This window comes from Bos grunniens, chromosome 21, assembly GCF_055505025.1.
Source record: "Bos grunniens cultivar Pamir isolate PY7600 chromosome 21, Bosgru_T2T1.0, whole genome shotgun sequence".
NCBI lineage: Eukaryota > Metazoa > Chordata > Mammalia > Artiodactyla > Bovidae > Bos > Bos grunniens.
The window spans coordinates 15,178,102-15,204,743 of NC_141185.1; the positions used below are offsets into that span (position 1 = coordinate 15,178,102).

Here is a 26,642-nt window from a genome sequence, read left to right on the forward strand (position 1 = left end):
TCAATTCCCTTGAATTCTACTTGCTTTTTAGCTCCCTTGGGCCCTCCCCCCCTTATATTTCTGATATTATTGTTTATTTAATGCTATTTATATATATTTCTGCAGACCCTTCTAGATTACATTCCTGATCTCCAGAACTGCTCCGTCTCTATGTCTGCCTCCTCTTATCTGCACCCTGGCTCCTAACTGAAGCTATATCCTCGGATTCCTCCCAGGGTCCCCTGGGATCCGCTATCACTGCTCCCTCTGACAGGGGCACTCCTTCTCCAAAGCCGAAGGATCAGGTAGTCAGTGGCTCAGGTGACAAATCTGCTGTCAGGTTACAGATATTGTTTCCTGAAAGACCACACTACGGTGTCAGCGGAGACTGGGGCTGCCTGCCGTGCCCTGTCCTCACCTGGCTCTCCCACACAAGGTAAGAATAACCAGAACTCATCTCTAGCACCTGCACTCTTCTGGAAACATGGCTCTGAGCCTCCGGCCCCTGCTGCTGCTGTCCTGCGCAGGTGAGGGGGACAGTGAGCTGGGCTGGGCATGATGGGGATGGTTGCTGGAAAGAGATTTAAGAATGCAGAGATTAACTGGTTAGAGAAAAAAAATAAATGAAGGTTAAGAAATTAGGCCAAGACTTAATGTGGGTTGTTGAAAGGGACTCAGCTCACCATCTTTTGCACCTCATCCAGGCAGGGACTGGGCTCTAGGCCAGGGCTGAATTTGGGTCCCAGGCTTTTCCCTCTTTGGTGATTTCTGGTTTCTCTCCTTACAGTGACTCTGGTCCCTACTGGGTCTCAGTCCCTGGACTCGGGTCTCTCCCTCCTGAAGTCAGCGCTCTCTGCTCTGGGCCAGGCTCCCCAGGGGTCCCTCAGCCGCTCACGGTTCTCTGCCTTCCTGGCCAACATTTCTTCTTCCTTTGAGCCTGGGAGAATGGGGGAGGGACCGGTGGGAGAGCCCCCACCTCTCCAGCCCCCTGCCCTCCGGCTCCACGATTTCTTAGTGACGCTGAGGGGCAGTCCGGACTGGGAGCCAATGCTAGGGCTGCTAGGGGACGTGCTGGCCCTGCTGGGACAGGAGCAGACCCCCCGGGACTTCCTGGGGCACCAGGCAGGTGTGCTGAGTGGCCTCGCAGAGGTGCTGCTGGGAGCCTTAGTTCCTGGGGGACCCCCTATCCCAACCCGGCCCCCCTGCACCCGCGATGGGCCCTCTGACTGCGTTCTGGCGGCTGACTGGTTGCCTTCTCTGCTGCTGCTATTAGAGGGCACGCGCTGGCAGGCCCTGGTGCGGGTGCAGCCCAGCGTGGACCCCGCCAATGCCACGGGCCTCGATGGGAGGGAGCCAGCCCCCCACCTCTTGCAGGGTCTGCTGGGTTTGCTTGCCCCAGTGGGGGAGCTGGGCTCTGAGGAGGCTCTTTGGGGGGGTCTGCTGCGCACAGTGGGGGCCCCCCTCTATGCTACCTTCCAGGAGGGGCTGCTGCGCATCACTGACTCCCTGCAGGATGAGGTCTTTTCCATTCTGGGGCAGCCAGAGCCCGATGCCAATGGGCAGTGCCAGGGAGGTGAGTGCCACCAGGTCCGGGGCTGGGCTGTGGCAGGGCCAGCAAGGTTGAGACTGGGGTAGTCCTCTTCCTTTCCCTTTCCCTCCTAGGCAACCTTCAGCAGCTGCTCTTGTGGTGAGTAAGGAGAGAGGAGTTCTGAGGGGCGGGGCCTGGGAAGCCATCAGCTTTCAGGGCAGGAGAGGAAGCTGATGAGAAGGCTGTGGTTTAGTGGTTTGAGAGGGTGACTGTTGGTGGTTGGCGCCCCAGCTTCGCCTCCTCCTAGCCATGTGACCTTGGGCAGGTTAGAGTATCATTCTATGCCTCAGTTTCCTCGCTCATGAACTGTGGGTAATATTAACTGCCTCGGAGTTTTCACAAGGGATTAAATGAGTTGACACTGTATGTGTCAACCACCTAGAAGAAGTATGTGCATGCCAAGGTGCTTCAGTTGCGTCCGACTCTTTGTGACCCTGTGGACCATAGCCCGCCAGGCTCCTCTGTCCATGGGATTCTCCAGGCAAGGATACTGTAGTGGGTTACCATGCCCTCCTCCAGGGATCTTCCCGACACAGGGATCGAACTGCGCCTCTTATGTCTCCTGCATTGGCAGGCGAGTTCTTTACCATTAGCGCCACCTGGGAAGCCCGTGCCTGGCACATAGTACTTGATAAATGTTAACTAATAGAGTATGGGAAGAGAGGGCAAGGTTTGATTCCTCCACCCCTTACTGTTTGGGTACAACAGTACCAGAGCACAGGTGGACATATTCAGTCGCTGGGCAGATGTCCTGATCTGAGGCCAACCGAAGGTTTTATTTTATTTAAGCTACCTAAAAGCGTGTGCAGAAAGGAGAAAGAAGGGGGCCAGGTGGACAGAAGGGGCTCTGGCTGGGCAACTCTGGTGACTTTGTGCCTTGGAGGGACAGATCTCTCTCCCCTCCCCCATCCCAACATTTAAACACCGTCACTCCCAGGGACCTCACTTTTGGAAAAGCCTATGCTTGTCACCCTCCCTGTGGGGCTCTGGGCCAGGGCCAGAAACCTCAAGTGGAGGAAATGCAAACTGACCAGCTGCTTGCCTGCTCCTCCCTCTGCTCCCAGGGGCATCCGGCACAACCTCTCCTGGGATGTCCGGGCACTGGGCTTTCTGTCTGGATCGCCACCCCCCCCTCCTGCCCTCCTCCACTGCCTGAGCACGGGGGTGCCTCTGCCTAGGACTTCCCAACCCTCAGCCCACATCAGCCCTCGCCAGCGGCGGGCCATCTCTGTGGAGGCCCTCTGCGAGAACCTCTCAGGCCCGGCACCACCCTACAGCATCTCCAACTTCTCAATCCACTTGCTCTGCCAGCATGCCAAGCCTGTCACCCCGCAGCCCCCTCCCAGCACCGCTGCCATCTGCCAGACAGCTGTGTGGTATGCAGTCTCATGGGCGCCAGGTGCCCAAGGCTGGCTCCAGGCCTGCCACGACCAGTTTCCTGAGCAGTTCCTAGATGCCATCTGTGGCAACCTCTCCTTTTCCACCCTCTCGGGCCCCAACCGCCGCCTGGTAAAGCGGCTCTGTGCCGGCCTGCTCCCACCCCCTACCAGCTGCCCTGAAGGCCTGCCCCCTGTCCCCCTGACCCCAGAGATCTTCTGGGGCTGCTTCTTGGAGAATGAGACTCTGTGGGCCGAGCGGCTCTGTGGGGAAGCAAGTCTGCAGGCTGTGCCCCCCAGCAACCAGGCTTGGGTTCAGCACGTGTGCCAGGGCCCCACCCCGGATGTCACAGCCTTCCCCCCTTGCTACATCGGACCGTGTGGGGAACGCTGCCCAGATGGGGGCAGCTTCTTGCTGATGGTCTGTGCCAACGACACCATGTACGAGGCCCTGGTGCCCTCCTGGCCTTGGCTAGCTGGCCAGTGCAGGATAAGTCGTGGGGGCAATGACACCTGCTTCCTGGAGGGGTTACTGGGTCCTCTTCTGCCCTCTCTGCCACCGCTGGGACCGTCCCCACTCTGCCTGGCCCCAGGCCCCTTCCTGCTTGGCATGCTGTCCCAGCTGCCACGCTGTCAGTCCTCTGTGCCAGCCCTTGCCCACCCCACACGCCTACACTATCTCCTGCGCTTGCTGACCTTCCTCCTGGGGCCAGGGGCCGGAGGGAACGAGGCCCAGGGAATGCTGGGTCAGGCCCTGATGCTCTCCAGTCTCCCAGACAACTGCTCCTTCTGGGATGCCTTCCGCCCAGAGGGCCGGCGCAGCGTGCTGAGGACCGTCGGGGAGTTCCTGGAACAGGAGGAGCAGCCAACCCCAGGCTTTGACCCCACTGACAGCTCCAGCCCCGCTTTAAGCAAGATGGAGCTGCTGGCCTGCTTCAGCGTGAGTGATCTGCCAAAGTGAAAGTTCCCGGAGCAGAGAGAAGGGTCTCCACGGGAATTCTCTACGATCTTACTGAGAGACAGCAGTGCAGTGGTTAAGCTCGCAGCTCTGAGTCATCCAGGCTTGGGTTCACACCTTAGTTCTGTGATCAACCCTGGACAAGTTTTCAGCCTCTCTGAACAATACTTTTGTCCTTTATAAATGAATGGTGGAGGGACTTTACTGACCGTCCAGTGGTTAAGACTCCACACTTCCTTTCCAAGGGCACGGGCTCAACCTCTTGTTGGGGAATTAAGATTCCACATTCGTGTAGCATGGCCAAAAAAAAAGTCTCGGGAAAAAAAAAAGGAAAAACAAACGGTGGAGAATAATGGTGCCACTCTTTTTAGGATGGCTGTAAGGATTACATCAGATGATACCAGCTGTGGGCTTAGCGCTAGTATATGATATACAGACAATATATAATAAATGTTATCTCATTATTCTTCCTGACTCTTTGATTTACCTCCTTTCTGCTTCAGAAAGGAAAGGGATCAAGTTAGAGGGCTCTAATTCTGTCCCTAGAGAGTGAGAATTGGAAACTGGCAAAATATAGGAAGATAAGGCAGAAATGAGAAAAATTCAGGGTGACTGCAGATCAGAAGTTTTAGGTTTGACTATGCCACAGGCATGGTCTTAGCCAATTTACTTTGATTTTCCTGGGCTTTGTTTTCTTCTCTGTAGAGTGAAGGGGCTGGAATATGTGAACACCATAGTTCATTCGTTGAGTTCCCGTTATGCGTAAAGCACTTTGCTAGATGCTGTGGGGAATGTAAAGAGTCTTTACTCCATGGTAGGGCCCACCTTTCTCAATTCCTGGGACCAGTGAAATGTAATAATTTAGTTCATGTGCGTGCATGGTAAGTCGCTTCAGTCCTGTCTGGCTCTTTTTGACTCTATGGACTGTAGCCCTCTAGGCTCCTCTGTCCATAGGATTCTCCAGGTAAGAATACTAGAGTGGGTTGCCATGCCCTTGTCCAAATTTGGTTCATATCTCCAAATATTTACTGAGCCAGCTATGGCAAAGGCTATAGAAGAAGTTAAAGACTGTGGTCCCTGACCTAAAGGAGACACACACACACCTTCAGAAGGACAAGCATCCTAGTGAGTGGACCTTGGGAAGCTGCTGGAGGGACAGAGGGGACAACTCTCCTGGTATCTTGTCTATGTCCCCACCAGCCCGTGCTGTGGGATCTGCTGCAGAGAGAGAAGAGTGTTTGGGCCCTGCAGATTCTAGTGCAGGTAACAGATGGGGGCAGGGTGTGTGGGCGGGCTGGGTGATCTGTGCCCAGTGAGGCCATAACCACTATGACCTCCTGTGCCCAGGCATACCTGCACATGCCGCCAGAAAACCTCCAGCAGCTGGTGCTTTCAGCAGAGAGGGAGGCTGCTCAGGGCTTCCTGACGCTCATGCACCGTTCCTGGGCTCAGCTGCAGGTGGGCATGGAGGGAGAGGGGGACAAGGGTGGCGGGGGAAGTCTAGGCATCAAGAGCACCTGGAACCAGGCAGGCAGCAGGCTTGCTCCAGCAGGAGGAATGCAAGAGGAGCCGGGGCCAGGAGAGTGGGTATCTCCAGAGCTGGCATCTGTTCCCATGCCCCCACAGGTGCCACCATCTGAGGAGCAGGCCCTGGGTCGCCTGACAGCCTTGCTGCTGCAGCGGTACCCACGCCTCACCTCCCAGCTCTTCATTGACCTCTCACCACTCATCCCCTTCTTGGCTGTCTCCGACCTGATGCGCTTCCCACCATCCCTGTTGGCCAATGACAGTGTGTAAGGACTCTGTACTACTCCTCCCGATCCTGTCAGGGTCAACCCTACCCACCCAGGGCTGTGCTATGCTTGGTCACTTAGTCATGTCCAAGTTTTTGCAACCCCATGGACTTTAAGCCCACCAGGCTCCTCTATCCATGGGGATTCTCCAGGCAAGAATACTGGAGTGGGTTGCCATTTCCTTCTCCAGGAGACCTTCCCAACCCAGAGATTGACCCCAGGTCTCCTGCATTGCAGGCAGATTCTTTACCAGCTGAGCCACCAGGGAAGCCCACACACCCAGAACAGCCCCTTCTCTTAACACTAGGGAGTCCTTCTTGTCCATGTGCAGCAGGGCTGCACAGAGCCAGGGGACAGGGCAAAGGGGTGAGACCCACTCTCTCCCCAGCCTGGCCGCCATCCGGGATTACAGCCCTGGAATGAGGCCTGAACAGAAGGAGGCTCTGGCAAGGCGACTGCTGGCCCCTGAGCTGTTTGGGGAAGTGCCCGCCTGGCCCCAGGAATTGCTCTGGGCAGCACTGCCCCTGCTCCCCCATCTCCCTCTGGAGAACTTTCTGCAGCTCAGTCCTCACCAGGTATGAGAACAATTCATTTATTTGACTAGCAAGCTTTCGGGCATGTGGGATGGCATCAGTAACCTGTCTCCTAGTGAGCCCCTCCCCACAAGTGTCCCACAGTGATCCCAACATGAGCTGACCTTCCCCACTCCAGATCCAGGCCCTGGAGGACAGCTGGCCAGCAGCAGGTCTTGGGCCAGGACATGCCCGACACGTGCTGCGCAGCCTGGTGAACCAGAGTGTCCAGGATGGAGAGGAGCAGGTGCGCAGGTGAGGGCCTGTGGGGCCAGTGATCAAGGCCAGAGCAGCGGAGAGGCAGGTGCAGCTGCCAGGACGGGCTGGGGTCCCAGGAGGGAAGGGGCAACAGAGGAGGCGTGGCCCCAGGGCATCATAGGGCCCTGGGAGAGAGGCCTGTCTGTGGCACCCACGTTTCATAGTTCAGCGGTCAGAGTGCTTGTTCCCTGTACCCACACAGTCCCTGCCTTAGTAGCAGCCTCAGTGACCACATGAAGGCCAGCTTCATGCCCTCCTCAGGCTGGGGCCCCTCGCCTGTTTCCTGACTCCCGAGGAGCTGCAGAGCCTGGTTCCCCTGAATGATCCAATGGGGCCGGTAGAACGGGGGCTGCTGGAATGTGCGGCCAACGGGACCCTCAGCCCACAAGGACGGGTGAGCCCCTTGGCCCAGGCCCTCAAGAACTCCAGGCTATCAAAAAAAAAAAAAAGAACTCCAGGCTTCCCGTGGGGGGTGGTCTGTGCGGAAGATGTGCCCACTCACCTCAGCCAAGCTGGAGCACAGTTGGAGCCAGCCCTCATCCCACCACATTCACCTTCGTTCTTAATCTCCTTACTCCTTGGCCACTCTTACCTGTTACCACCTCTTCCTGACTCTACTCCATCTGGTCCACGACATCTCCAGCATTTCCTTTGATGACTTGAGCCCAAACTGCTCCTGTCCTATCCCTGGTTCCAAGCCACAGTCCAGGCCCTGGAATATCCAGATGTAGGATTAAAGAGGAGGCTTTAGATTCGCCTGTCTTTTCTCTTCAGACCCAAACCTTCTTTGGTTACAGGTAGCCTATGAACTTCTGGGGGTGTTGCGCTCATCCGGAGGAGCGGTGCTGAGCCCCCGGGAGCTCCGGGTCTGGGCTCCTCTCTTCCCTCAACTGGGGCTCCGCTTCCTGCAGGAGCTGTCAGAGCCGCAGCTGAGGGCCATGCTTCCCGCCCTGCAAGGAGCCAGGGTCACCCCTGCCCAGGTGTGGGTGACCTGACAATTACAATTACAGACAATTACATTCAAGGATGCTGTTGCCCGGCCCCCTCCCCGCCCCAAAGCCTCCTTTTCCTCTGTCCCAAGAAGAACCCCCTCATCCCTCTTCCTCAGATGCAGAAGGGCTGGTCACGGGAATGGTGGAACGGGAGCTGGGAGTTTGGGAGGTCGGGCCCCAGGGACCTGTTCGGGGACCTGGCTGCCAGGGCCTCAGCGCTGTTGCTTCCTGTTCCCTCCCGCCTTAGGCTGTCCTGCTGCTTGGACGGCTCCTCCCGAGGCGTGACGTGAGTGGCAGCAACTTTTCCGCATGGCCCAAGCTATCCGTCCCCCTCCTCCCTGGCTCCCTCTCACCCCTGCTGCCTCTCTCTACCGTGATTGTCCCCTTCCCTTCGACCTGGCCCGTCTTCTTCAGGCTTCTTGTCTCTCTTGCTCCCCAGCTGTCCTTGGAGGAACTCTGCTCCTTGCACCCTCTGCTTCCAGGCCTCAGCTCCCAGACGCTCCAGGCCATCCCGAGGCGAGTTCTGCTGAGGGCCTGTCCCTGCCTGGCCCCTGAACTGGCGCGCCTCTCAGCCTGCCAGACCGCGGCGCTGCTGCAGACCTTCCGGGTAGGAGAGCAGCAGGGAGACAGCCGACCAGGGAGGAGGGCTCTGGTTGGGAGGGGTCACCTTCCCTGTGGCCAGGGAAGGACCCCCAAACCTCCCCACTTTTTACACACACACACACACACACACACACACACACAGCCAATTCTCATGCAGGTGAAAGATGGTGTTAAAAATACGGGTGCAGCAGGAGCTGGTGCAGCTGTGTGCATCCCTGGACAGGTACGTGTGTGTGTGTATGGTATGTGTGTGTGTGTGGTTTCTGCCAACTAAGCTCCTCTCCCCGTCCTAGGGCTGTCTCACACAGCTGGCACTGCCTCACATTCTCCCCCTGCAAGTGGCCCGAGTGTCTACATTAGCTCTGTGTCCTCTAAGACCTTAGCAGCTCTCTCTGTCCCGAAGCAGGAAGGCATAATGTCCTAGAACATCAAAGCCCCGAGGGTCTGAGGAATCTTCCAGGGCAGTCACCCTGCTTTCAGAAAAAGAGACCGAGGCTCAGAGCGACTAAGGGAGTTTAGTCCGTCAGGTGCCTAGACAGCAGGGACCTTTGACCACAACCGCGAGGGCTCTAGAGTGTGCCCTGCTAGGGTGGCACCTGCCACTCCACCTTTCTAGTTTCAGGTCCCCTTCTGCCACCATAGTTCCCCTTCTTCCCTGAGGCCTGAGTCCAGACGCTCTCACCTATCACTACACTGCTACACTTTACCCCTCCGACAGCCTATCCCCACCATCTGGCCAGACTGCCTGCTGCCCCTGCTCCCACTAAAGCTGCTACAGCTGGACGCTGCTGCTCTGCTGGCAGACCGAAGGCGCTATAGGGACCTGCCCTGGTCTGAGCAGCAGGTGATTCTTCCCACTAGCCTAGAACTCCCTTCTCTCAACATTTTCCGCCTCCTTCACGCATCCCTCAGCCCTAGATTGGGCACCTTACTCCCAGCAGCCCTTAGGATGCTTTTCCTTCCTCCCCTTTCCCCCTATTTGTCTCTCTTTCCCAGGGATTGGGCATTGGGGAGAGTAGGAGACTGGTGGGACCCACAGGGTGGAGTGGCAGCCCTGGCTCCAAGGCGTCCTAGGTTCCTGGGCAATAGCTCTGCTGGGAAGCGGCTCCTCTTTCTTTCTCTTGTAGGCACAGTTTCTCTGGGAGAAGATGCAAGTGCCCACTAACCTGACCCTCAGGAATCTGCAGTGAGTAACTTGTAATGAGCTGTGAGTTTAATTCAACTAACATTTTTTTGAGTGCTTACGGTGTGCCAGGCACCATGTGATATCCAGGGGTGGGGGTGGGAGGTGTATGAGGATCAGTGACCTGTAGGTCAGCCTGTGGGTCTTCTCCTGGTTCCTCTTCTCCTGACCCTCCTGCCCTTCTAGAGCACAACATCCATCCTGAGTGGATCTCAGGGATTTTGAGAAGACTCAGATTCAGGTCCTAGCCCTGTCTCCTCTTCGTGATCTTGAGCAAGATGTTCAACCTCTCTAAGCCTCATTTTTCCCTTCTTTAGAATAAGTATTGACATGGTACCTATCTCATAGGTAGTTGTAAAGATTAAACAAGATAAGGCATATAAGGTACCTAACACAGTGCCTGGCCCAGTGTAAGCTTCTGATAGATATTTGCTGATTAACCCCTCAGAGCCACTGACCAAGCAGGACTTAACAGGAGCAAGGATCACTTTACCTTCACCCCCAGCAAAAAACCCATGGGCATCTGAAGATGTGGTTCTAGCCTCAGTTGACCACATTTCTAGTAGGATGATATTGGACTGTCACTCGACCTCTGTAAATCTTTATTTTCTTCTCTAATAAACAATAATGGTGTGGGAGACCAATGAGAATATCTATCGAAAAAATATTTCTTTTTTTTCTTTAATATTTCTCAAACTGCAAATTACTGTAAATGAACATCTGTCCTCGTGTTGAGAATGTTGATATAAGGTGCAGACAGGCTGTGGCATGTGTTGAATGAGCATGTACCTACTCACACACCTACAGGGCTCTGGGTACGCTGGCAGGGGGCATGTCTTGTGAGTTTCTGCAGCAGATCAACTGGATGGCAGACTTCCTTGAAGTGGTACACATGATTTATCAACTCCCCACTGGGGTCCGAGGGAGCCTGGTGAGATGGGTGCTTGGGCATTAGTGGGAGCAGGGAGGCCGGGACCCCGGGTAGAGAACCAAGGCTCGGTGTTCAGCTCTGTCCTGAACCTGCCTCCCTACTCTGCCCCACAGAGGACCTGTATCTGGGCAGAGCTACAGCGGAGGATGGCAATGCCAGAGCCAGAGCTGGCAACCCTGGGGCCAGAGCTGAGTGGGCTGGACACCAAGCTCCTCCTGGACTTACCGTAAGGCTACACCTGGAGATACTGGATTCTCAGAAGGCTCAGCCTGGGGTGGAAGAGCTGCTCTTAGGAAACACCCCAGAGGCAGTGCTTTTCTGTCTGGTTGTTCCCTGACATCAGTTACAGCCTAAAGTGAAGGATGCTATTCAAAGTTGCTCTAGGTGGTGAGTGGCTCCCCCAACAAGACCCCCAAAATGGGGCAGCTGAAGGTGGCAATATTGTGACGTGACCTGCCAAGCAGTCTTAATGTAACCTAGGCCCTATTAATACTGGTAGAATGTATAAAATGAGGGAAGTGAGAGTTCCCTGGTGGCTTAGTGGTTAGGATTCTGGGCTTTTATTGCCATGGCCTGGGTTCAGTCCTTGGTTGGGGAAATGAGATCCCACAGCTGTGTGGGGTAGCCAAAAAAAGTAATTAAAATTAAATACATAAAATGAGGGAAGTAATAGTTCAATCCTGCCCCCACAGGACTGTAGTCTCCTTAGGGCACTGTGTTCTCAGTATGTTCAGAGGAGTAAGTAAAGAGAAAATGTATGAAACATGTGATAAAGTGAAAGTGAAGTCTCTCAGTCGTGTCTGACTCTTTGTGACTCCATGGACTGTAGCCTACAGGCTCCTCCAAAACACACAATAAATGTGTCCAAATACCCCAGGAGCCATCAAATAGAAAATAGATCGGCATGTTTCTGAATGACCCCATTGGGCAGGACTAGCACCAGTGAATGAAAATCAGAATTTTGCACAATATGAGGAAGATTGTGGTGGTGAGTTCTGAGCTAGTCAAGCCTAGACTGGATGGCCCTACAGCAAGAATGTTACAGAACAGATTGAAGTATGGGTGAGGAGAGAGAAGACTGATGAACCCAAGGCTCCTCCTAAACTAGAGACTCGGAGTTTATGAGTATCTCACTCACAGGCTTTTTCCCCCCATATCACCTCCATCCCCACCTCATTGCCAACTGAACTGTAAGTCAGAGCAGGAAAAGGCTGACTCCAGTCAGTCTTTCTGGGAAGGAGCTGACTCTATCCTTACATTTTTAAAGGTCTTTCCACAGATCTGGGCTTTTGTACTACATGGCCCAGTTCCAGACCTGGCAACCTTAGGTAGAGTATAGAGTATCACTCTGATTTTTCTGCAAAAAGGCTTTTTAAAAATGCCATTCAAATCTGTTTGTGAAAGAGTGGTGATGGTGGTTTAGTCACTAAGTCATGTCTGACTCTTGTGACCCCATGGACTGTATAGCCTGCCAGGCTCTTTTGTCCATTGGATTCTCCAGGCAAGAGTACTGGAGTGGGTTGCCATTTCCTTCTCTAACATACCTCTTACCCCCAGGTTTTGCCATGAAAATCAAATGAGATAACACCTAAAAAAACTTTGGTGCATGAGTGCTAAGTCACTTCAGTCATGTCTGACTCTTTGCAACCCTGTGGACTGTAGCCTGCCAGACTCCTCTGTCCATGGAATTCTCCAGGCAAGAATGCTGAAATGGGTGGCCATGCCCTCCTCCAGGGTCAATTGTATAGTACTATACAAATCAGAGGGGACCTTCTCACAATAAATAGAGGAAGGGTGGGAAATAGGAATTGAGAGTAAGACCCCACCATTTGGTCTCTGTGAATGTTTCCATTTTTTATTTTATTTATTTATTTTAAATTAAAGAAATTTTTTTTCACTGTGCTGGGTCCTCATTTTGGCTTACGGTCTGTGGGATCTTAGTTCCCTGACCAGGGATTGAATCCATGTCCCTTGCATTGGAAGGTGGACTCTTCTTTTCTAATTAATTAATTAGTTTGGCTGTGTTGGTTCTTAGTTGCAGCACTCAAGATCTTCACTGGGTCAAGTGGAATCTTTCTTTGTGGTTCATGGACTCTCTAGTTGTCATTCTTAGGCTCCAGAGCACACGAGCTCAGTAGTTGCTCTGTGGCATTATCTTAGTTCCTCAATCAGAGATGACACTCACGTCCCCTGCGTCACAAGGTGGATTCTTAGCCACTGGACCACTGGGAAAGTTCATATGAACCTATTTTTTAATCCATAAAATGGGGGAGGGGATTTAATGATACTTAACATCTGGGCTCTTTTATTCTATTAGATGAGGTAGGATTGTTCGTCATTTCTTCCCAAGAAGACTGGAAATAGGTCTCTCCTGTTGTTCTCTCCCTGTAAGCACTGTGGTGGAAATTGGGCCTGGGTCTGTTAAATATCAGTTCCTATCCAGGGCCACAGGGTTTGGTCTGGTGTTACCTCTTGTCTGGGGAATGGTGCATTCTGTGGTTCCCTTCTCAACTTGGCTGAATTCCAAGTCCTCCTGTTGTCAAATTGCTACAGAGTCCAGTTGATGGATAGACTGTCCAATGAATCCATCATGTTAGTGGTGGAACTGGTACGAGGCGCTCCAGAGCAGCTGCTGGCCCTGACCCCACTCCACCGGGCAGCCCTGGCAGAGCGGGCACTACAAAACCTGGTAAGAATCCCCCCACCAAACTCAGAACTGTGGCCTGGGCCACTGTCATCACTCAGACAATGCTCTGTCTTCTAGGCCCAGACTCAAATGTTTGCTGCCAGGCAGGTTTTTGTCTACAGGGCCCTAGATCTACCTTTGGCTTCCATTCATTGATAGTCTGCTTCATGTTTCTTGTTCATATCCCTTGGAGTATTAGAAATTCCTTAGATTCCACCTCTCAGTCTTTCCACCTGTTCCTTTTTGGGCTCATAGTTTAGAAAAGTGGACAGTGGCAATAAGCTTCATTGGATCTTGGATCGGGAGCTAGAGGGAGACAAGGTCTTTGTGTCTTGATCAAAGAGACTGGTCCTCTGAGTCAGAGGTGTGTCGTCCCAAGGTCTGATCCCCCTCCAGGCCCCAAAGGAGACAACAGTGTCAAGGGAAGTGCTGGAGACCTTGGGGCCCCTGGTTGGATTCCTGGGCATAGAGAGCACACGGCGGATCCCCCTGCAGATCCTGCTGGCCCACCTCAGTCAGCTGCAAGGCTTCTGCCTCGGAGGGCTGTTTGCCACAGAGCTGGGATGGCTGCTGCTGCAGGAGCCTGTTCTTGGGTATGGGCCTCCGGCAAGTCCAGATTCTAACTCATCCTCACCCACCCTTTCAACCACCCTCCTCAGTGGCAGCCCATTCAGTATGCCAGAGGCCCTTGGAGCCCTGAGTCCCCCGTCTCAGCATATCTTTCCTCTTCCTCACAGTCCATTCAGCATCCTGATCTTCTTTCTGTCCCTCAGGAAACCAGAGTTATGGAGCCAGGATGAAGTCGAGCAAGCAGGACGCCTAGTATTCACTCTGTCTCCCGAGGCTATTTCCTTGATCCCCAGGGTGAGGTGAAGGAGCACAGGAGGGAGTGAGAGCAGAGAGGGGACTGGGGAGCTAGTTCAGGGGGGGCGCTAAGGCCAAGGAAGTTGAAGGCAAAGGATGTGAAGCCCAAATCTGGGGGAGGCTGCTGAAAAGAGACAGGACTTCGGAATTACAGCTGTAGCAGCTGCTCCTGACCTGCCTGGCTCTGCCCACCCTCCCTCCACCTTCTCTCCCAGGAGGCCTTGGGCCCAGAGACCCTGGAGCGACTCCTCGAGAAGCAGCAGAGCTGGGAGCAGAGCAGAGCTGGACAGCTGTGTGCGGGGCCACAGCTCGCTCCCAAGAAAGCAGCGCTGGTAGCTGGGCTTGTGCGGCCTGCTGCAGAGAACCTCCCGGGTGAGATGGCCCGGATGCCCATACTTCCAGCAAGGGGTACAGGAAGAAGTATCCACCACGCAATCAGACTTGTGCCCTTTCAGCAGATTTGTACAAGGTCACTCTAGGCTGGGGTTTTCTGATCTATAAAGCCCAGAGCAGTGAGGGATGATCTTCAAGGCCTCTTCCAGTTGGGTTCTATACCTCTGTGAATTTATCACTCATTACATTTTTAGCCCAGGACTCCCCTTTCCCTGCTCTCTTAGCCCTGTTAACAGCTGACTCAGCTCTAGGCTTGGATAAGTGTGGCGCTCTCTGCTGGGAACATGCTTAGGATGGAGGAAGGTGACACTGTGGGGCTAGGAACCTGGGTTTCAACCTAGATCAGCCACGCAGTCCCTGGGCAAGCCCTTCAGTCTTCCGTCTGTACAATGAGGGGCTCGTCCTCCCCAGTCACCAGTTCTAATATCTTTGAGTCCTATGAATCTCACACTACAGTAATCCCTTGAGCCATACTGCCCATATTAGCCTGTCCTTTAAAGGTTGGAGGGGTCATTCCATCTACAGATACCTCTCTGGGATTTTTTTTTTTTTTTTGAGAGGAGGCCCCCACCCACCATGGCCCCCACCCTTCATGCCCCTGGACCTGACCACTCTGGGCATGCTTTAGTACTGCACTGACCCCCTGACCCTGTCATCCTCCTTTAGAACCTGTGCCAAACTGTGCAGATGTACGAGGGACATTCCCATCAGCCTGGTCTGCAACCCAGATCGCAGACATGGAGCTCTTGGACTTTGAGGACTGCCTCGCACTATTTGCGGAAGACCCAGGACTTGGGCCTGAGAAACTCCGGGCAGCAATGGGCAAAGCAAAACAGGTTAGTGATGGAGAGTCCAGTCAGGGTTGGAGGTTGAACATAGGAAGCTGGTTGGGTGTGGTATGGAAACCATACCACATGGAAACGGATAGCTGCATGAGAGATGGGGGACATAGGGCATAAAAGAATTAGAGGGTTTGGATCCTGAGTATGAAGTCAGAGGGGATGGAAAGTGAGGACAGGAAGCTAGTGAAATGGTTAGAGGGACTAGAATTTACCAACATTAGCAGGTATCAAAGTCATCTGGGGAAAAATTATTAAAGAAAGAATCATCTGGGGAGCAGGTGTTTGAAATGCTTGAGGATCCCATTGTAGACTTACTGAAGAAAGATTCTCTGAGGATCAGGTCTGGGCATCTGTATCTTGCCCCTGCTACCCCCACCCCGTGTCTGGTGCACACTGGAACTCATGGACTAGAATCTGCTATTCTTTCCTACTGAGACTCTAGAGTCTTTCAATAACACCTTAGTCAGAGGAACCTTCATCCAATCATCTCATTTTACGGTTGAAGAAACCAAAGACCCAGAGAAAGCAAGGGATTTGCTTCGAGTTACACAGTTCAGGTCGGAGGCAAGAATGACCCTTGGCATTCTGACTCCTAATTCTGTGCTTTTCCCATTCACACCATTCCTCTCTTTCTCCAGTTGTGGGGTCCCCCCCGGGGATTCCGTCCTGAGCAGATCCTGCAGCTGGGTCGGCTTTTAATAGGTCTAGGAGAGCGGGAACTCCAGGAGCTGAGCCTGGTGGACTGGGGCGTGCTGAGCACCCTGGGGCAGATAGATGGCTGGAGCTCCAGCCAGGTAACATCTTCCTCCTCTCTACCACTTTCCGAATGCCTCCAGGCCATCTAAAGCCCAAGGAATTTCTGTCTTGTGACCATACATGGCCATGCTTTCTATCTTTTCTTAATACTCCATACTAGTAGGAAGTTAGAGCAGTGATTTATTCACTGAGGCCCTGGAGACATAATACTTCCTCCTGCCTCCTTTCCCTTTGGCCTCTTTTCCTGTCCTCTTTTTTTGATCCTCAACCTTCCCCATGGTTGTTGGCTCTTTGGGCTACCCTGGTGGCTCAGACGGTGAAGAATCTGCTTGCAGTGCAGGAGACCTGGGTTCAATCCCTGGATTGGGAAGATCCCCTGGAGGAGGGCATGGCAACCCACTCCAGTATTCTTGCCTGGAGAATCCCCATGGACAGAGAAGCCTGGAGGGCTACAGTCCGTGGGGTCGCAAAGAGTCGGACACAACTGAGCGACTAAGCGCAGCACAGAATTGGCTCTTCAGGTCCTACTAATAAGAAAATCCAGTAGCACTTGTCCCTTCCCTAAGCAGCTAGTTCCCCATCCATGAATTCCTCATGACTTTTCTCCTTATCCTGTGACCTCCACCCCAACTCCAGCTCCGGGTGGTGGTTTCCAGTTTCCTGCGGCAGAGTGGTCGACACGTGAGCCACTTGGATTTCCTCCACCTGACTGCACTGGGCTACGCACTGTGTGGACTTCGGCCTGAGGAGCTACAGCATATCAGCAGTTGGGAGTTTAGGTCACACATAGAGGAGGGGGTGGGCTGTGGTCCTGTGGGGAAGGTGGGCTCACCGGGGAAGGATCATGTGGGAGTGATCCCATGGAGGAAGCAATCTCGCTTAAAGTCATCGCTACCACCAACTCATGACCACGGACCCTGTCACTGTGGCTGAATCCTCCTCCCTTCTCTTCCCACTCTTCCACAGCCAAGCAGCTCTCTTCCTGGGCAACCTGCATCTCCCATGTTCTGAAGAGCAACTGGAGGTTCTGGCCCAGCTCCTGGTGCTGCCTGGTGGCTTTGGCCCAGTCAGTAACTGGGGGCCCGAGATCTTCACTGAAATTGGCACAATAGCAGGTACAGGGAGACTAGGCCACCGCTGGGGCTGGGTGTCAGGGGCCAGTTTCCGCATCGTGAATTGACTGGGTGGAGGACTTCTCTGGAATCTTAAGGTGGGAGTCTAAGGCACCTAGGTAAGAGGCTAGAGACATGCTGGGGAAGGTCTGAGGAAAAGTATTTTGGGAGTAGTTAGAGAAGGCCAGGGTAGGATAACATCTGGAGGCCCATCCCACTTGCCTTGACAGCTGGAATCCCCGACCTGGCTCTCTCCGCGCTGCTGCGAGGACAGATCCAGGGCCTTACCCCTCTGGCCATTTCTGTCATCCCTGCTCCTAAATTTGCTGTAAGCACTGATGGGATGGGGTCTGAGGTGACCACAGAAGAGGGCCACAATGGATGTCCTGATGCCTGCTCCCATCCCCAGGTGGTGTTCAGCCCCACCCAGCTGTCTAGTCTCACCAGTGTTCAGGCCGTGGCTGTCACTCCCGAACAAATGGCCTTTCTGAGTCCCGAGCAGCGACGAGCAGTTGCATGGGCCCAGTATGAGGGGATGGAGAGCCTGGAGCAGGAAGGTGAGTCCCTAACTGCACAGACTGACTCCTGAACTCCTGGCCCAGAATCAGAGCCCTAACTCAGGGAGATCTGAGAGTGAAGGGGTCTACAGGCAAATAGTCTCCAAGTAGCAGTGGCTCCTGGGGAACAGAGTTGTGATATTCCTTCCATTCTCTGTCTCATTACAGGTCGAAGCACAGCCTGGGGTCTCCAGGACTGGTCACAACCCTCCTGGGCCCTGGCATTGACCATCTGCTTCCTTGGCAATCTGCTATGAGCCTGTCTCTGCAGTTAAAGAGATTTGTTGGGAAAGACATTTGAAGTAAAACGAACAAAGTGCAAATGGAAGTGCAATGTAATTATCCTAGGAAGCTGATGGAATATGAGTAGAATGTTAATGCTTTCCACCCACCTGAGAATCAGTGTTCCTGGCATGCCATATCTGGAGTCTCTTTTCATCATAAATAATCCCATTGCCTTTTTTTTTTTCTCCTGGAAGCTAGTTCCTCCTCATCCCACCATTAGAAATAACACAGACAACTGAAGCATAGCATGGAGCCTTTACTAGGACAGGGGGGTGTGGGTTGATGATGGCACCCAGGGCAAGGAGAAGGGGCTGCCATTAGAATGGCAGAGGTCCTGGGAGTCTTGAGTCATCCACTGGGGACGGGAGTTAATGCTTGTTGGGGAGAGGTGGAGGGATGCGGATATCCTGGCCTCTCTCCAGACGCCGTTCACAGTCAATCAGGAAGTTTACTCCATCGATGACCAGCTGCACCAGCTCCACCTGGATGATACTGACCCTTGATCTCTGCTTCCCACAACCTGACTCTCTTTAGCGCTGATTTGCCTGCTCTGGGAACTCATTGCCAGTTTTCCCCCAGTCAACCTGAGTTTCATTTCAGATTCCATTACATTCTTGAGGCTCACTCCTTGTCAAATCACCCCCCACAGACCTATCCATAATCCCTGAGAATCTCACCTCTGACTTGCCCAGTCGGTCCAAATTAGAGATATCAAAGACACTGCCTGTGGCAGCTGTGTCTACTCCTCCAGTTCCACGTTTTTGGAGCCTTAGGTTCTCGAGGATCTTTGGGAAGCGGCTATCCTAGAGGGGAGATAGAGATTTGGGGGCAGGGTCAATAGTCTGAGATTGGTCCTACCCGAAAGAGCCCTGAAGCTGCCCAGAGCTCTTTCCCTTGACTCTTGAGCTACAATGGCTGCTCCTTCCCAAAGTGCACACTCCCTTTTCCACCCCACATGGCCACTTCCTCCCTCACACTCCTCTCTAGCCCAACTCCTTTACTTTGCTCAGCAGGGGCAGTTTGATGTGCACTCCTGCCCGAAGTCCAGTGCCCAGGTTAGACGGACAGGTCAAGATATATCCCAGACGCTCATTCCACATGAACTCCCAGCCACGCTCCTGGATCAGCCGCTCCACCTGTGTGCACAAAGCCTCCATTAGTGACATGTCAGGGCTGTGCAAACCCTCCCTTAGCTGGACCCATAGGAGCTCTAGAAATATGTCTAGAACCAAAGATTTGGGATGTGAAAGAATGACACTGCTTCTTTTTTTTTTTTTGGTGGAAATGGCTCATTATTATCATGCATAAAAGATATTTTTGATGTTGCAAGCCCATCATGATGAGATTGTGCAAAAATATCCTGTGTGGAAGAAGAGAAACTTCAGGGAATGATGTGCTAAGGATGATCTGGGGAGATGAACGGAGGTGGTAAACTGAACTGAGAAAGGATTGATTATTCAGGGAGTTCTGCATGCATTGACATCTTTACTTTGCTAATGAGCTAGAGCTTGGAAGAATTCTTTCAGCCAGAAAATGAGGGTGTAGGCTTTGCAACAGGAAGAGGCAAGAGAGCCTGTTAGCTGTGGAAAAAGAGAAAGCAGAAAGGTGAAAATGGAGCAGAAGAGCTGGACTCATACTTGTGGAGGGTGGGAGAGGAGTGTGGGAAGCGTGTTCTTGTTCCACTTAAACATCCCAATCATGAAGATGACCACTAGAGTTGAAAAGACTGGAGACCTGCCAGGGTAATGTTCGTGAAGACCACTACGTAACCTAAGGGGGACCCTGTTCATAGTTCAGAAAGACCCATGGCATGGGGGATATTATAACGCTGAACAAGAGGAAATCCTTCCATCTAGAATAATAACAGCAGCTAACACTTGTGAACTTTTACTATGGGCCACATGCTTTATATGCATTATCTCACTTAATCCCCACCACTTAAATGTAGGAAGTCTTCTTACCCCAGTTTTACAGATGAGAATACTAAGACATATAAAAAGTACTTCCCTACCCACTTCAGTGGGTCAAAGATATGTTACCTATTACCCGCTAAAAATAATAGGAACCTCCCAGCTAAGATTCTAAAAGAAGGAGAGTTCTTTCCCTTTACAAGTCCAAAACAGAACTGTATATATGAGACCATACAATAAGGATTGGATTAATGGGAATTTCTAATCTAGACTCAAATATGGAGACCTAATTCCTATAGGACTGAGGATTCAGTTCAACCCCTCACGTAGAGCCACACAGTCTGGAACTTAAACCATTCCATCTTCCACCTTCCCTGTTTTCCCTCCCATTCAGCTTAAAATCTAGACATGCTACTTTAGTAAGAAGGACAGAATCTAGAGTAAAGGCCTACCTTGGCTCAGAAATGGGTGGTTACATGGGAATCACGAACATACCAACCCCTCACTCCTTATATCTGTCCAAGCTTAAACCTTCCTCTTATATCTGCACATTCCACCACATGCCCCCCAGGCACTGACTCACCATCTCAATTCCTTCTTTGCATTATTTGGCAACTGCTTTGTTTACTTCCTTAGATTGCTGACATTCTTTCTCTCTTCCTATTCTTAGGATGACCATACCCAGATTTATGTATACCTGGTCCATGTATACCAAGACCATATGCCCTGGACAGTTCTGATTTATACCTATTGTCCTACTAGAGTGATTGGTGGTAATCTCTTTCACTATGAAAAGTGTCCTGGGTTGGTTGATAAATTATATCCCCATCTACATATTCTAGTTTCTTCCTTAAGTCCTCCCAGCTAGTTCCCTTATACATTCTTCTCCAACCTCTTTGAGGCCTCTGCAGAATCTTTCAAACACTTTCTTCATGTTGCCACCCTTCTCCATGGAGATGACCCGTGTATGATCCTCCTCATTCACCCAGATCAAGAAGCTCTTTTCATTGTTGTGCCTGAAGGCAGGAGAGAGGGAGGAACTGGAATTAAGAGGGAGGGCAAGGGAGAGATAGAGGAAAAAGGGGCACTTTTAGGAGCCTGGGGTAAGCTAAGCCTCATACCAGATTCCACGTGCATCCGGCCAGTCTCGAGCCATTCCTGCTGCGGTCAATAATGGAGATACAGGCTTATCAAACAGGAAGTGGTCCTGAGGAGAGTAAAAGGACTTGGGTTCAGAATCTACACAGTAGCCCCCGGGCTTCTCAGAGCCCATCTACCTCATCTGGCCCAGCCTCCCTTGATTCTCTTGTCTTTCTATCTGCCCCCCTTGCCCAGCTCCCTCTCAAAGCCTCTCACATCAATTAGCTGCTGCTGCTCAGCCTCTGTCATCTCACTGAGCCGATAGTAGCGTCCAGCCAGGTCACCCTTCAGGCCACTCAGCGCATCCACGACCACACGTTCCACCTCTCGTCGCTCTGCCCGAGTACAGGCTGGAGGCAGGCTGAGTCCCCGGATACTCCGACCAGTTCTGACTCTTGAGGACAATACATACCTCTCATCAAAGTAGCCAGAACGGATCTGGAGAATAGTAGAAATTAAGGTAAGTCACAGAAACAAGGTGGATGGGAGCTGAGGGCCTTGGGAAGGAGAGACCATAAGGACTAGAGGAGTCTTCATTGCCTGCACTGGAAGGACAGCCCATTGGGCAAGCATGCCAACTGAAGGGGCATTCATTGTGAACCCTCCCCCACACTGCCCACCTTGGGGTGTGGCCGTTCTCAACGCCCGCTCCTCTCCACAGCGGCTGCTCCTTAACATACAACTCTTTCCCCACACTGAGACTTGAAAGCTCAGCAGTATAATGACTATGAGTCAGAGAATAATTATGGTGGAAGGGACTGGAGAAAACAGTATGTTGTACAAAAGGCAATGCAAATCAGAAGTGGGATATTTAACCTACCTTGCTGGCATCCAGGTCGGTGGTATGTTTCATCGTTCGGGGGTCATATCCATTGTGTCGCTCTTGGATCACAGGGTCAAACAGCTCAGCAAATACCTGAGGGGGAGTTGAGAGGGAGAAGGTGGTTAAGGAGAGGGAACCCCTTCCCAAGCTTTCACTGTGGATTGATTTCACCGGGTCGGAAAACATGAGTATGGATGGTCCAGTCTTAAGGGAAAGTGAGGGGCTTCAGGGGGAAGGAACTGGGATTGCTGGGAAGATGAACAGGGTTTTACCGGGAAACTCTGGGGCCCCCTACCTCATAGGTCTCCTCATCACCAGCTACCATGCCCACAGTCTTGATGAAGGGGTGGCCAGGGTTGTCCACGCCAGTCTGGATACACTGATCTAGCGTCCAGCCAGTGGGTGTGGTCTTGTCGCAGAGCCGGGCATAGACTGCCGGGGTCAGGTGACTGGCCATGCAGTTGTTGTGCTTTCGGAGGTCTGGGTACTCAGCACTAGGGAGGGGGTACCTAGTAACCATGGAGGGAGGGCACAGGGGCCTGGACCCAGTGCACTCAGCTGGGAGCATGCCTGGCTTTGCTCCTTGGGAGGAGGGGAGGCTAGAGCCGGGCTAAATCTTGGTAATCTCATTAGGGACTTTCAGGATCTATTCTTTCCCAGGAGTTCTAGCTTCCTCTGGCTGGAGGCTCAGTTCTCCCATATCTGCTCCGTTCTTTTCTCCCATGGAAGCAGCATTAGGGATGGGGGAGGGGAAAGACTAAGGAGGGGAATTCAGGAAACCGGAGAGAACAGCAGGAAAGGGAGATGGAGGAGAGCGGAAAGGATAGTTCCTGGTCTCTCAATTAGGAATTTGAGCAGAGTAGGTGCAGTCAGAACTCGCAGGGCCAGAGCTGGCCTTGGGGACGGGAACTGCGGGTTCCAAGTCCCCGGGAATGCTTTCACCTTATGGTTTTGGCCTCCCCTCACCGCCACCCCATTGAGGTTTCCAGACTGCACAGCGCCCCCCTCCAGAACCTGCGTGATTATACCCCTTCTCCATTGCCCAGATTCTCATCTCCACCCCTATCACCACCTGCCTGACCTTCCCCCCTCCCTCCCTCCCCCGGAGCGCCTGAGACACTGGTACCTCGGGGGATACAGCCTCCGTCGTTCACTGGCGGCTCGAACAGGTTCCGATCGGAGTAGAAACCCAGCGGCGAGAGAACCAGCTCCAGCCAAAGCCAGGAGCCTGAGCCCGGGGCGGGCAGACAGCAGACGAGAGAAGGGACCAGCCATGGCTTGAGGGTCTGCCTACGGAATCTCAGGGCAGGAGCTGCTGGCTCAGGGCAGGATCCGGGAGGAGGGGGGCGATGCAGACAGGCTGAGAGCCGGAGCTGAGTGCGAGGCTGGAGCCGAAATAGGGGCTGGCGTGGAGGCTGGAGCGGGAGTGAAAGCCGGTACCGATCAGACTGCAGGAGAGGCGCAATGAGCTAGCGGCAGGCGGGCGCAGGAGAAGGCAGCGCTGCAGTCTCCAGGGGTGGGGCTCGTGCAGGCCCCGCCTTCCCGCCTGCCACCGCGCTAGGTGTGCGGGGGCAGAGGTAGGCACCACCCCCCCAGGTAGATTAGGGAGACTGGTCATTTGCAGCCTTAGGCCCAGGAATGGGCCCACCTGAGGTGAGGCCGCCCAGATTTCAGCACCAAGTGGAGGACAGCACCCAAGGGGCCCGACGAAACCCTAACACCCTTCCCCTAAGCCTCTCGGTTTCATCGGAACCCTCCGTTCGTCGCCCCGTTGGGTGGAAGAGGGGGACATTGCCCAACCTGCTCTCGTTTTTTTTCGGCCTGCCCCTGCAACCTTTCTGTCTCCCGAGGAGAGGTGGCTTCGGGGAACCCGTGGCATAAACAGATACCAGGGGAAGACACACAGAGAAAGCACACAGGCAGACACTGAGAAAGACAGTCCCGCTGGCTCAAGGTCACCCCTTCCTTAGAACCAGGAAGAGCACCAAGGCTCCTCCCTGTCACACCTGTGCAAGTCTCCTTACAAGGTTATGGAAAGATTCCCTGAGAGACATCGGGGAAACACCAACTCTTACTCCATCTAGCTGTTTTCCCCACCCCCATCCCACCTTGCCCCCAAGTCTGAAGCCCTGCTGTGTCCTTCCTCCGCTTCTCAGGATCCCCCACTTTTACCCCCTCCTCCATCCTCCTCTCCATTTCTTACTTCACCTTTGATCTCTTCTCAGCGAATTTTCCAGGCTGGGACCTATTTGCTGATCACAGGACTCCCTCTGAGTATTCTCGGCAGGCTTGCCTACCTCCTGTCTGTGCTGGGCGTGGGGCTGGAGTTGGGCAGGGAATTTTGTTTCCTCCTCCTCCTCCTCCTCCTCCCCTTCTCTCTGTAGCTCCCAGTTCCTGAGCTGAAGGGGAGTGTAAGAGAGGTGTAGGGTGTGGTGAGATGACGGGGTGTAGGAAGGGAACAGGCAGGCACAGGTCTCTAACCACCACATGTGTTTCCTCTCTTGGCTCCCTAATGCTGTTTAATCCAGAGTGTAAGGAGGAGGGGTGTCCAAGGACAAAGGGTCACCAAGGAATCTCTGCGTTCCTCCTGGTCCCTTCTCCTCCTCTCTTCTCACATGGTGCATATTCAGATTTTAGAGGGTTTTGTTCCTGATCTCCAAGTATGACTTGGGTGTGACTTGACCTTTGTCCTGGCAGAAGGAAAATGAATGCTTGGAGCTGAAATAGAGATGTGAGCTTCAGTATGGAGGCTCAGTTAAGGTGGGGTAGGCATGGGGGCATTAGTCCCGTCTTTCAGCTATCTTGATGTACTCATAAGACAGTAAGAAATTTGTTCATCTTAAGAGAGTTTTTGAGAAAAAGAAATCCTCTTCACCTTGTCCTCTGGCCTCACTGATGAGACCCCATTCCATCCGTTTCCTCTCATTTCATTCATTCCTCTCAGGCTTCCCTAGTGCTCCTTTTCCTGCCTTCCTCATGTGGGTATCCTTAGAAGATAATCACCTCTGTTCTAGGTCCATCAATTCCTTCTCCTGCTAAGAGAGTAATTATCAGGATTAGATGGAGTCCTGCAGTTGTGTTACCTGAAAACTGGGTTCACCTTTTGGTGGGTATCAAGCCATTAGACACAACCAAGGTGAAAAACAGAGGAAGGAAGGACTTATTATTACTTGCTGCAAGTAAGTGGGACCCTGGGGATCTCTCCCAAAGCAATGTCTCCCCAAACGGCAAAGTTGGTGAATTTTTAAGCTATGGGTATTTGTATACTCATAAAGAGGTGAGACCAAGCAGGACCCGGGGTAGGGGTCCTGGGCATGGAAGTCTTACTGTGTCCCCCATTTCTTGATTGTTGGAAATAGGCTTCAGCTCCCAAGAACTTCCCCGGGTTCCAAAGGGTAGATCCAAATAGTTGCTAGTCAAGGAAGGGAGGGGAAGCAGAAACAAAGGAGGAACAATAAAAAACTATAGTGCAGGTGAAACAGTTTACCTCAGATTGGAACTTGAACTCATGTACCAGGACTCAAACTTAGCCAAAAGCCAGTCTGGGACTTGAACCCACATGGCTGGGACACAAACCCAGCCAATGGTCTTCCAACTGAAGTCACAGAACTGGTTTCAGCACTTAATGAGGCTCAGGTTCTTGATATCTTATCACAGAAAGAATTCAATGAGAGACAAAGTGATAAGAAGTGGATTTATTCAGAGAGAAACACAGTCCACTGAGTGTGGGCCTTCAGAAGAGGGCAAGTGAAGCCTCAAAATGTAGTGTGATTAGCTTTTAAGTGTTAGTTGCTCAGTTGTGTCGACTCTTTGCGACTCCTTGGACTGCAGCCTGCCAGGATCCTTTGTCCATGGAATTCTCCAGGCAAGAATACTGGAGTGGATAGCCATTCCCTTCTCCAGGTGATCTTCCCAACCCAGGGATCGAACCCAGGTCTCCTGCACTGCAGGCTGATTCTTTACCATCTGAGCCACCAGGGGACAGCCCCCCTGGTTAGCTTTTATGGGCTGGGTAATTTCAAAGGCTAATGAATGTGAGGATTATTCCAACTATTTGGGGGGAAGGGGTGGAGATTTCCAGTCATTGGGCTACCACCCACTTTTGATCTTTGATGGTTGACCTTGGGACTGACATGGAACCTCTGGGTGTGTCATTTAGCTTGCTGATGTGTTACTAGGAGGGAGTGTATACTGAAGATCAAGGCTTCCCTCGTGGCTCAGAGGTTAAACGTCTGCCTGCAATACGGGAAACCTGGGTTCGATCCCTGGGTTGGGAAGATCCCCTGGAGAAGGAAATGGCAACCCACTCCAGTATCCTTGCCTGTAGAATCCCATGGACTGAGGAGCTTGGAGGGCTACAGTCCACAGGGTCGCAAAGAGTCAGACCTGACTGAGCGACTTCACTTCATACTGAAATCAGTTTATGTTGTGACCTCAGGCTATGTCATTCTTTAAAGGTTGTGCCCTGCCTCCTTCCCTTCTGTTTCACAGGGGCTTCCCTGATGGTTCAGTGGTGAAGAACCTGCCTGCCAATGCAGGTGGAAGGTCCCATCCCCCAGGTGGAAGATCCCTGGTCTGGGAAGATTCCACATGCTGCGGGACGACTAAACCCAGGAGCTGCAACTACTGAAGCCCTCTGCTCTAGAGCCTGTGCTCTGCAGCAAGAGGTGGTAGGGGTGGGGGTTTAGTCCCTAAGTCATATCTGACCCTTAGATACAACCCCATGTAACCTGTAACCTGTCAGGCTCCTTTGTCCGTGGGATTTCTCAGGAAAGAATACTGGAGTGGGTTGCCATTTCCTCCTCTAGGGCATCTTCCCGACCCAGGGATCAAACCCTCATTGGATTCTTTACTGCTGAGCCACCATTCCCTGGTGACCCAGCAAGAGAGGCCACCGCAATGAGAAGCCTGCACACTGCAACTAGAGGGTAACCCCTGCTGGCCACAACTAGAGAACAGCCCACATAGCAGCGACGACCCAGAACAGCCAAATACATTTTTAAAAATTATATATATATATATATATATATAAACTATAGTG

At 52.7% G+C, this 26,642-nt stretch overlaps 2 protein-coding genes across 10 annotated transcripts; one reads left to right on the forward strand and one right to left on the reverse strand.

The window, feature by feature from the left end:
• Positions 1–463: 463 nt before the first annotated feature.
• STRC (stereocilin) lies at positions 464–17,766 on the forward strand. The gene is made up of 29 exons (XM_086364979.1): positions 464–506; positions 752–1,552; positions 1,642–1,666; positions 2,632–3,883; positions 5,102–5,164; positions 5,249–5,359; positions 5,528–5,694; positions 6,083–6,269; positions 6,406–6,521; positions 6,786–6,918; positions 7,322–7,504; positions 7,764–7,802; positions 7,956–8,123; positions 8,277–8,348; positions 8,838–8,963; positions 9,247–9,305; positions 10,110–10,233; positions 10,347–10,459; positions 12,787–12,922; positions 13,316–13,512; positions 13,693–13,783; positions 13,999–14,155; positions 14,843–15,012; positions 15,657–15,812; positions 16,411–16,553; positions 16,741–16,889; positions 17,117–17,214; positions 17,296–17,443; positions 17,612–17,766. Exons 1-29 carry the CDS (start codon positions 464–466, stop codon positions 17,698–17,700), a joined length of 5,316 nt encoding a protein of 1,771 aa, XP_086221105.1. The 3' UTR covers positions 17,701–17,766.
• Positions 17,767–17,964: 198 nt separating this feature from the next.
• On the reverse strand, positions 17,965–23,988 carry LOC147349153 (creatine kinase U-type, mitochondrial). Of its 9 annotated transcripts, none has more exons than XM_086363270.1 (10): positions 23,899–23,988; positions 22,728–23,016; positions 21,897–22,095; positions 21,599–21,694; positions 20,995–21,216; positions 20,760–20,845; positions 20,531–20,654; positions 18,730–18,864; positions 18,406–18,531; positions 17,965–18,210 (listed from the first exon to the last, which is right to left on the reverse strand). In XM_086363270.1, the coding sequence occupies exons 2-10, from the start codon at positions 22,874–22,876 to the stop codon at positions 18,097–18,099; spliced, it is 1,251 nt and encodes a 416-aa protein (XP_086219396.1). In that variant the 5' UTR covers positions 22,877–23,016; positions 23,899–23,988; the 3' UTR covers positions 17,965–18,096. The 9 variants fall into 9 exon arrangements, with proteins under 9 accessions (XP_086219396.1, XP_086219394.1, XP_086219391.1 ...); XM_086363268.1 differs by having other exon boundaries at positions 22,728–23,049; XM_086363265.1 differs by having other exon boundaries at positions 23,810–23,909.
• Between the last annotated feature and the right edge of the window lie 2,654 nt (positions 23,989–26,642).

Coding starts and splice junctions, on each gene's coding strand:
- STRC (XM_086364979.1), top strand. CDS start 464: ATGGCTCTGAGCCTCCGGCCCCTGCTGCTGCTGTCCTGCGCAG. Junction 13,513..13,692: donor CTGCAGGAGCCTGTTCTTGG/GTATGGGCCTCC, acceptor TCTGTCCCTCAG/GAAACCAGAGTTATGGAGCC. Junction 15,813..16,410: donor ATGGCTGGAGCTCCAGCCAG/GTAACATCTTCC, acceptor CCCCAACTCCAG/CTCCGGGTGGTGGTTTCCAG.
- LOC147349153 (XM_086363263.1), bottom strand. CDS start 22,876: ATGGCTGGTCCCTTCTCTCGTCTGCTGTCTGCCCGCCCCGGGCTCAGG. Junction 20,655..20,759: donor CCGGATGCACGTGGAATCTG/GTATGAGGCTTA, acceptor TCCTGCCTTCAG/GCACAACAATGAAAAGAGCT. Junction 18,211..18,405: donor ACCGACTGGGCAAGTCAGAG/GTGAGATTCTCA, acceptor AGTATCATCCAG/GTGGAGCTGGTGCAGCTGGT.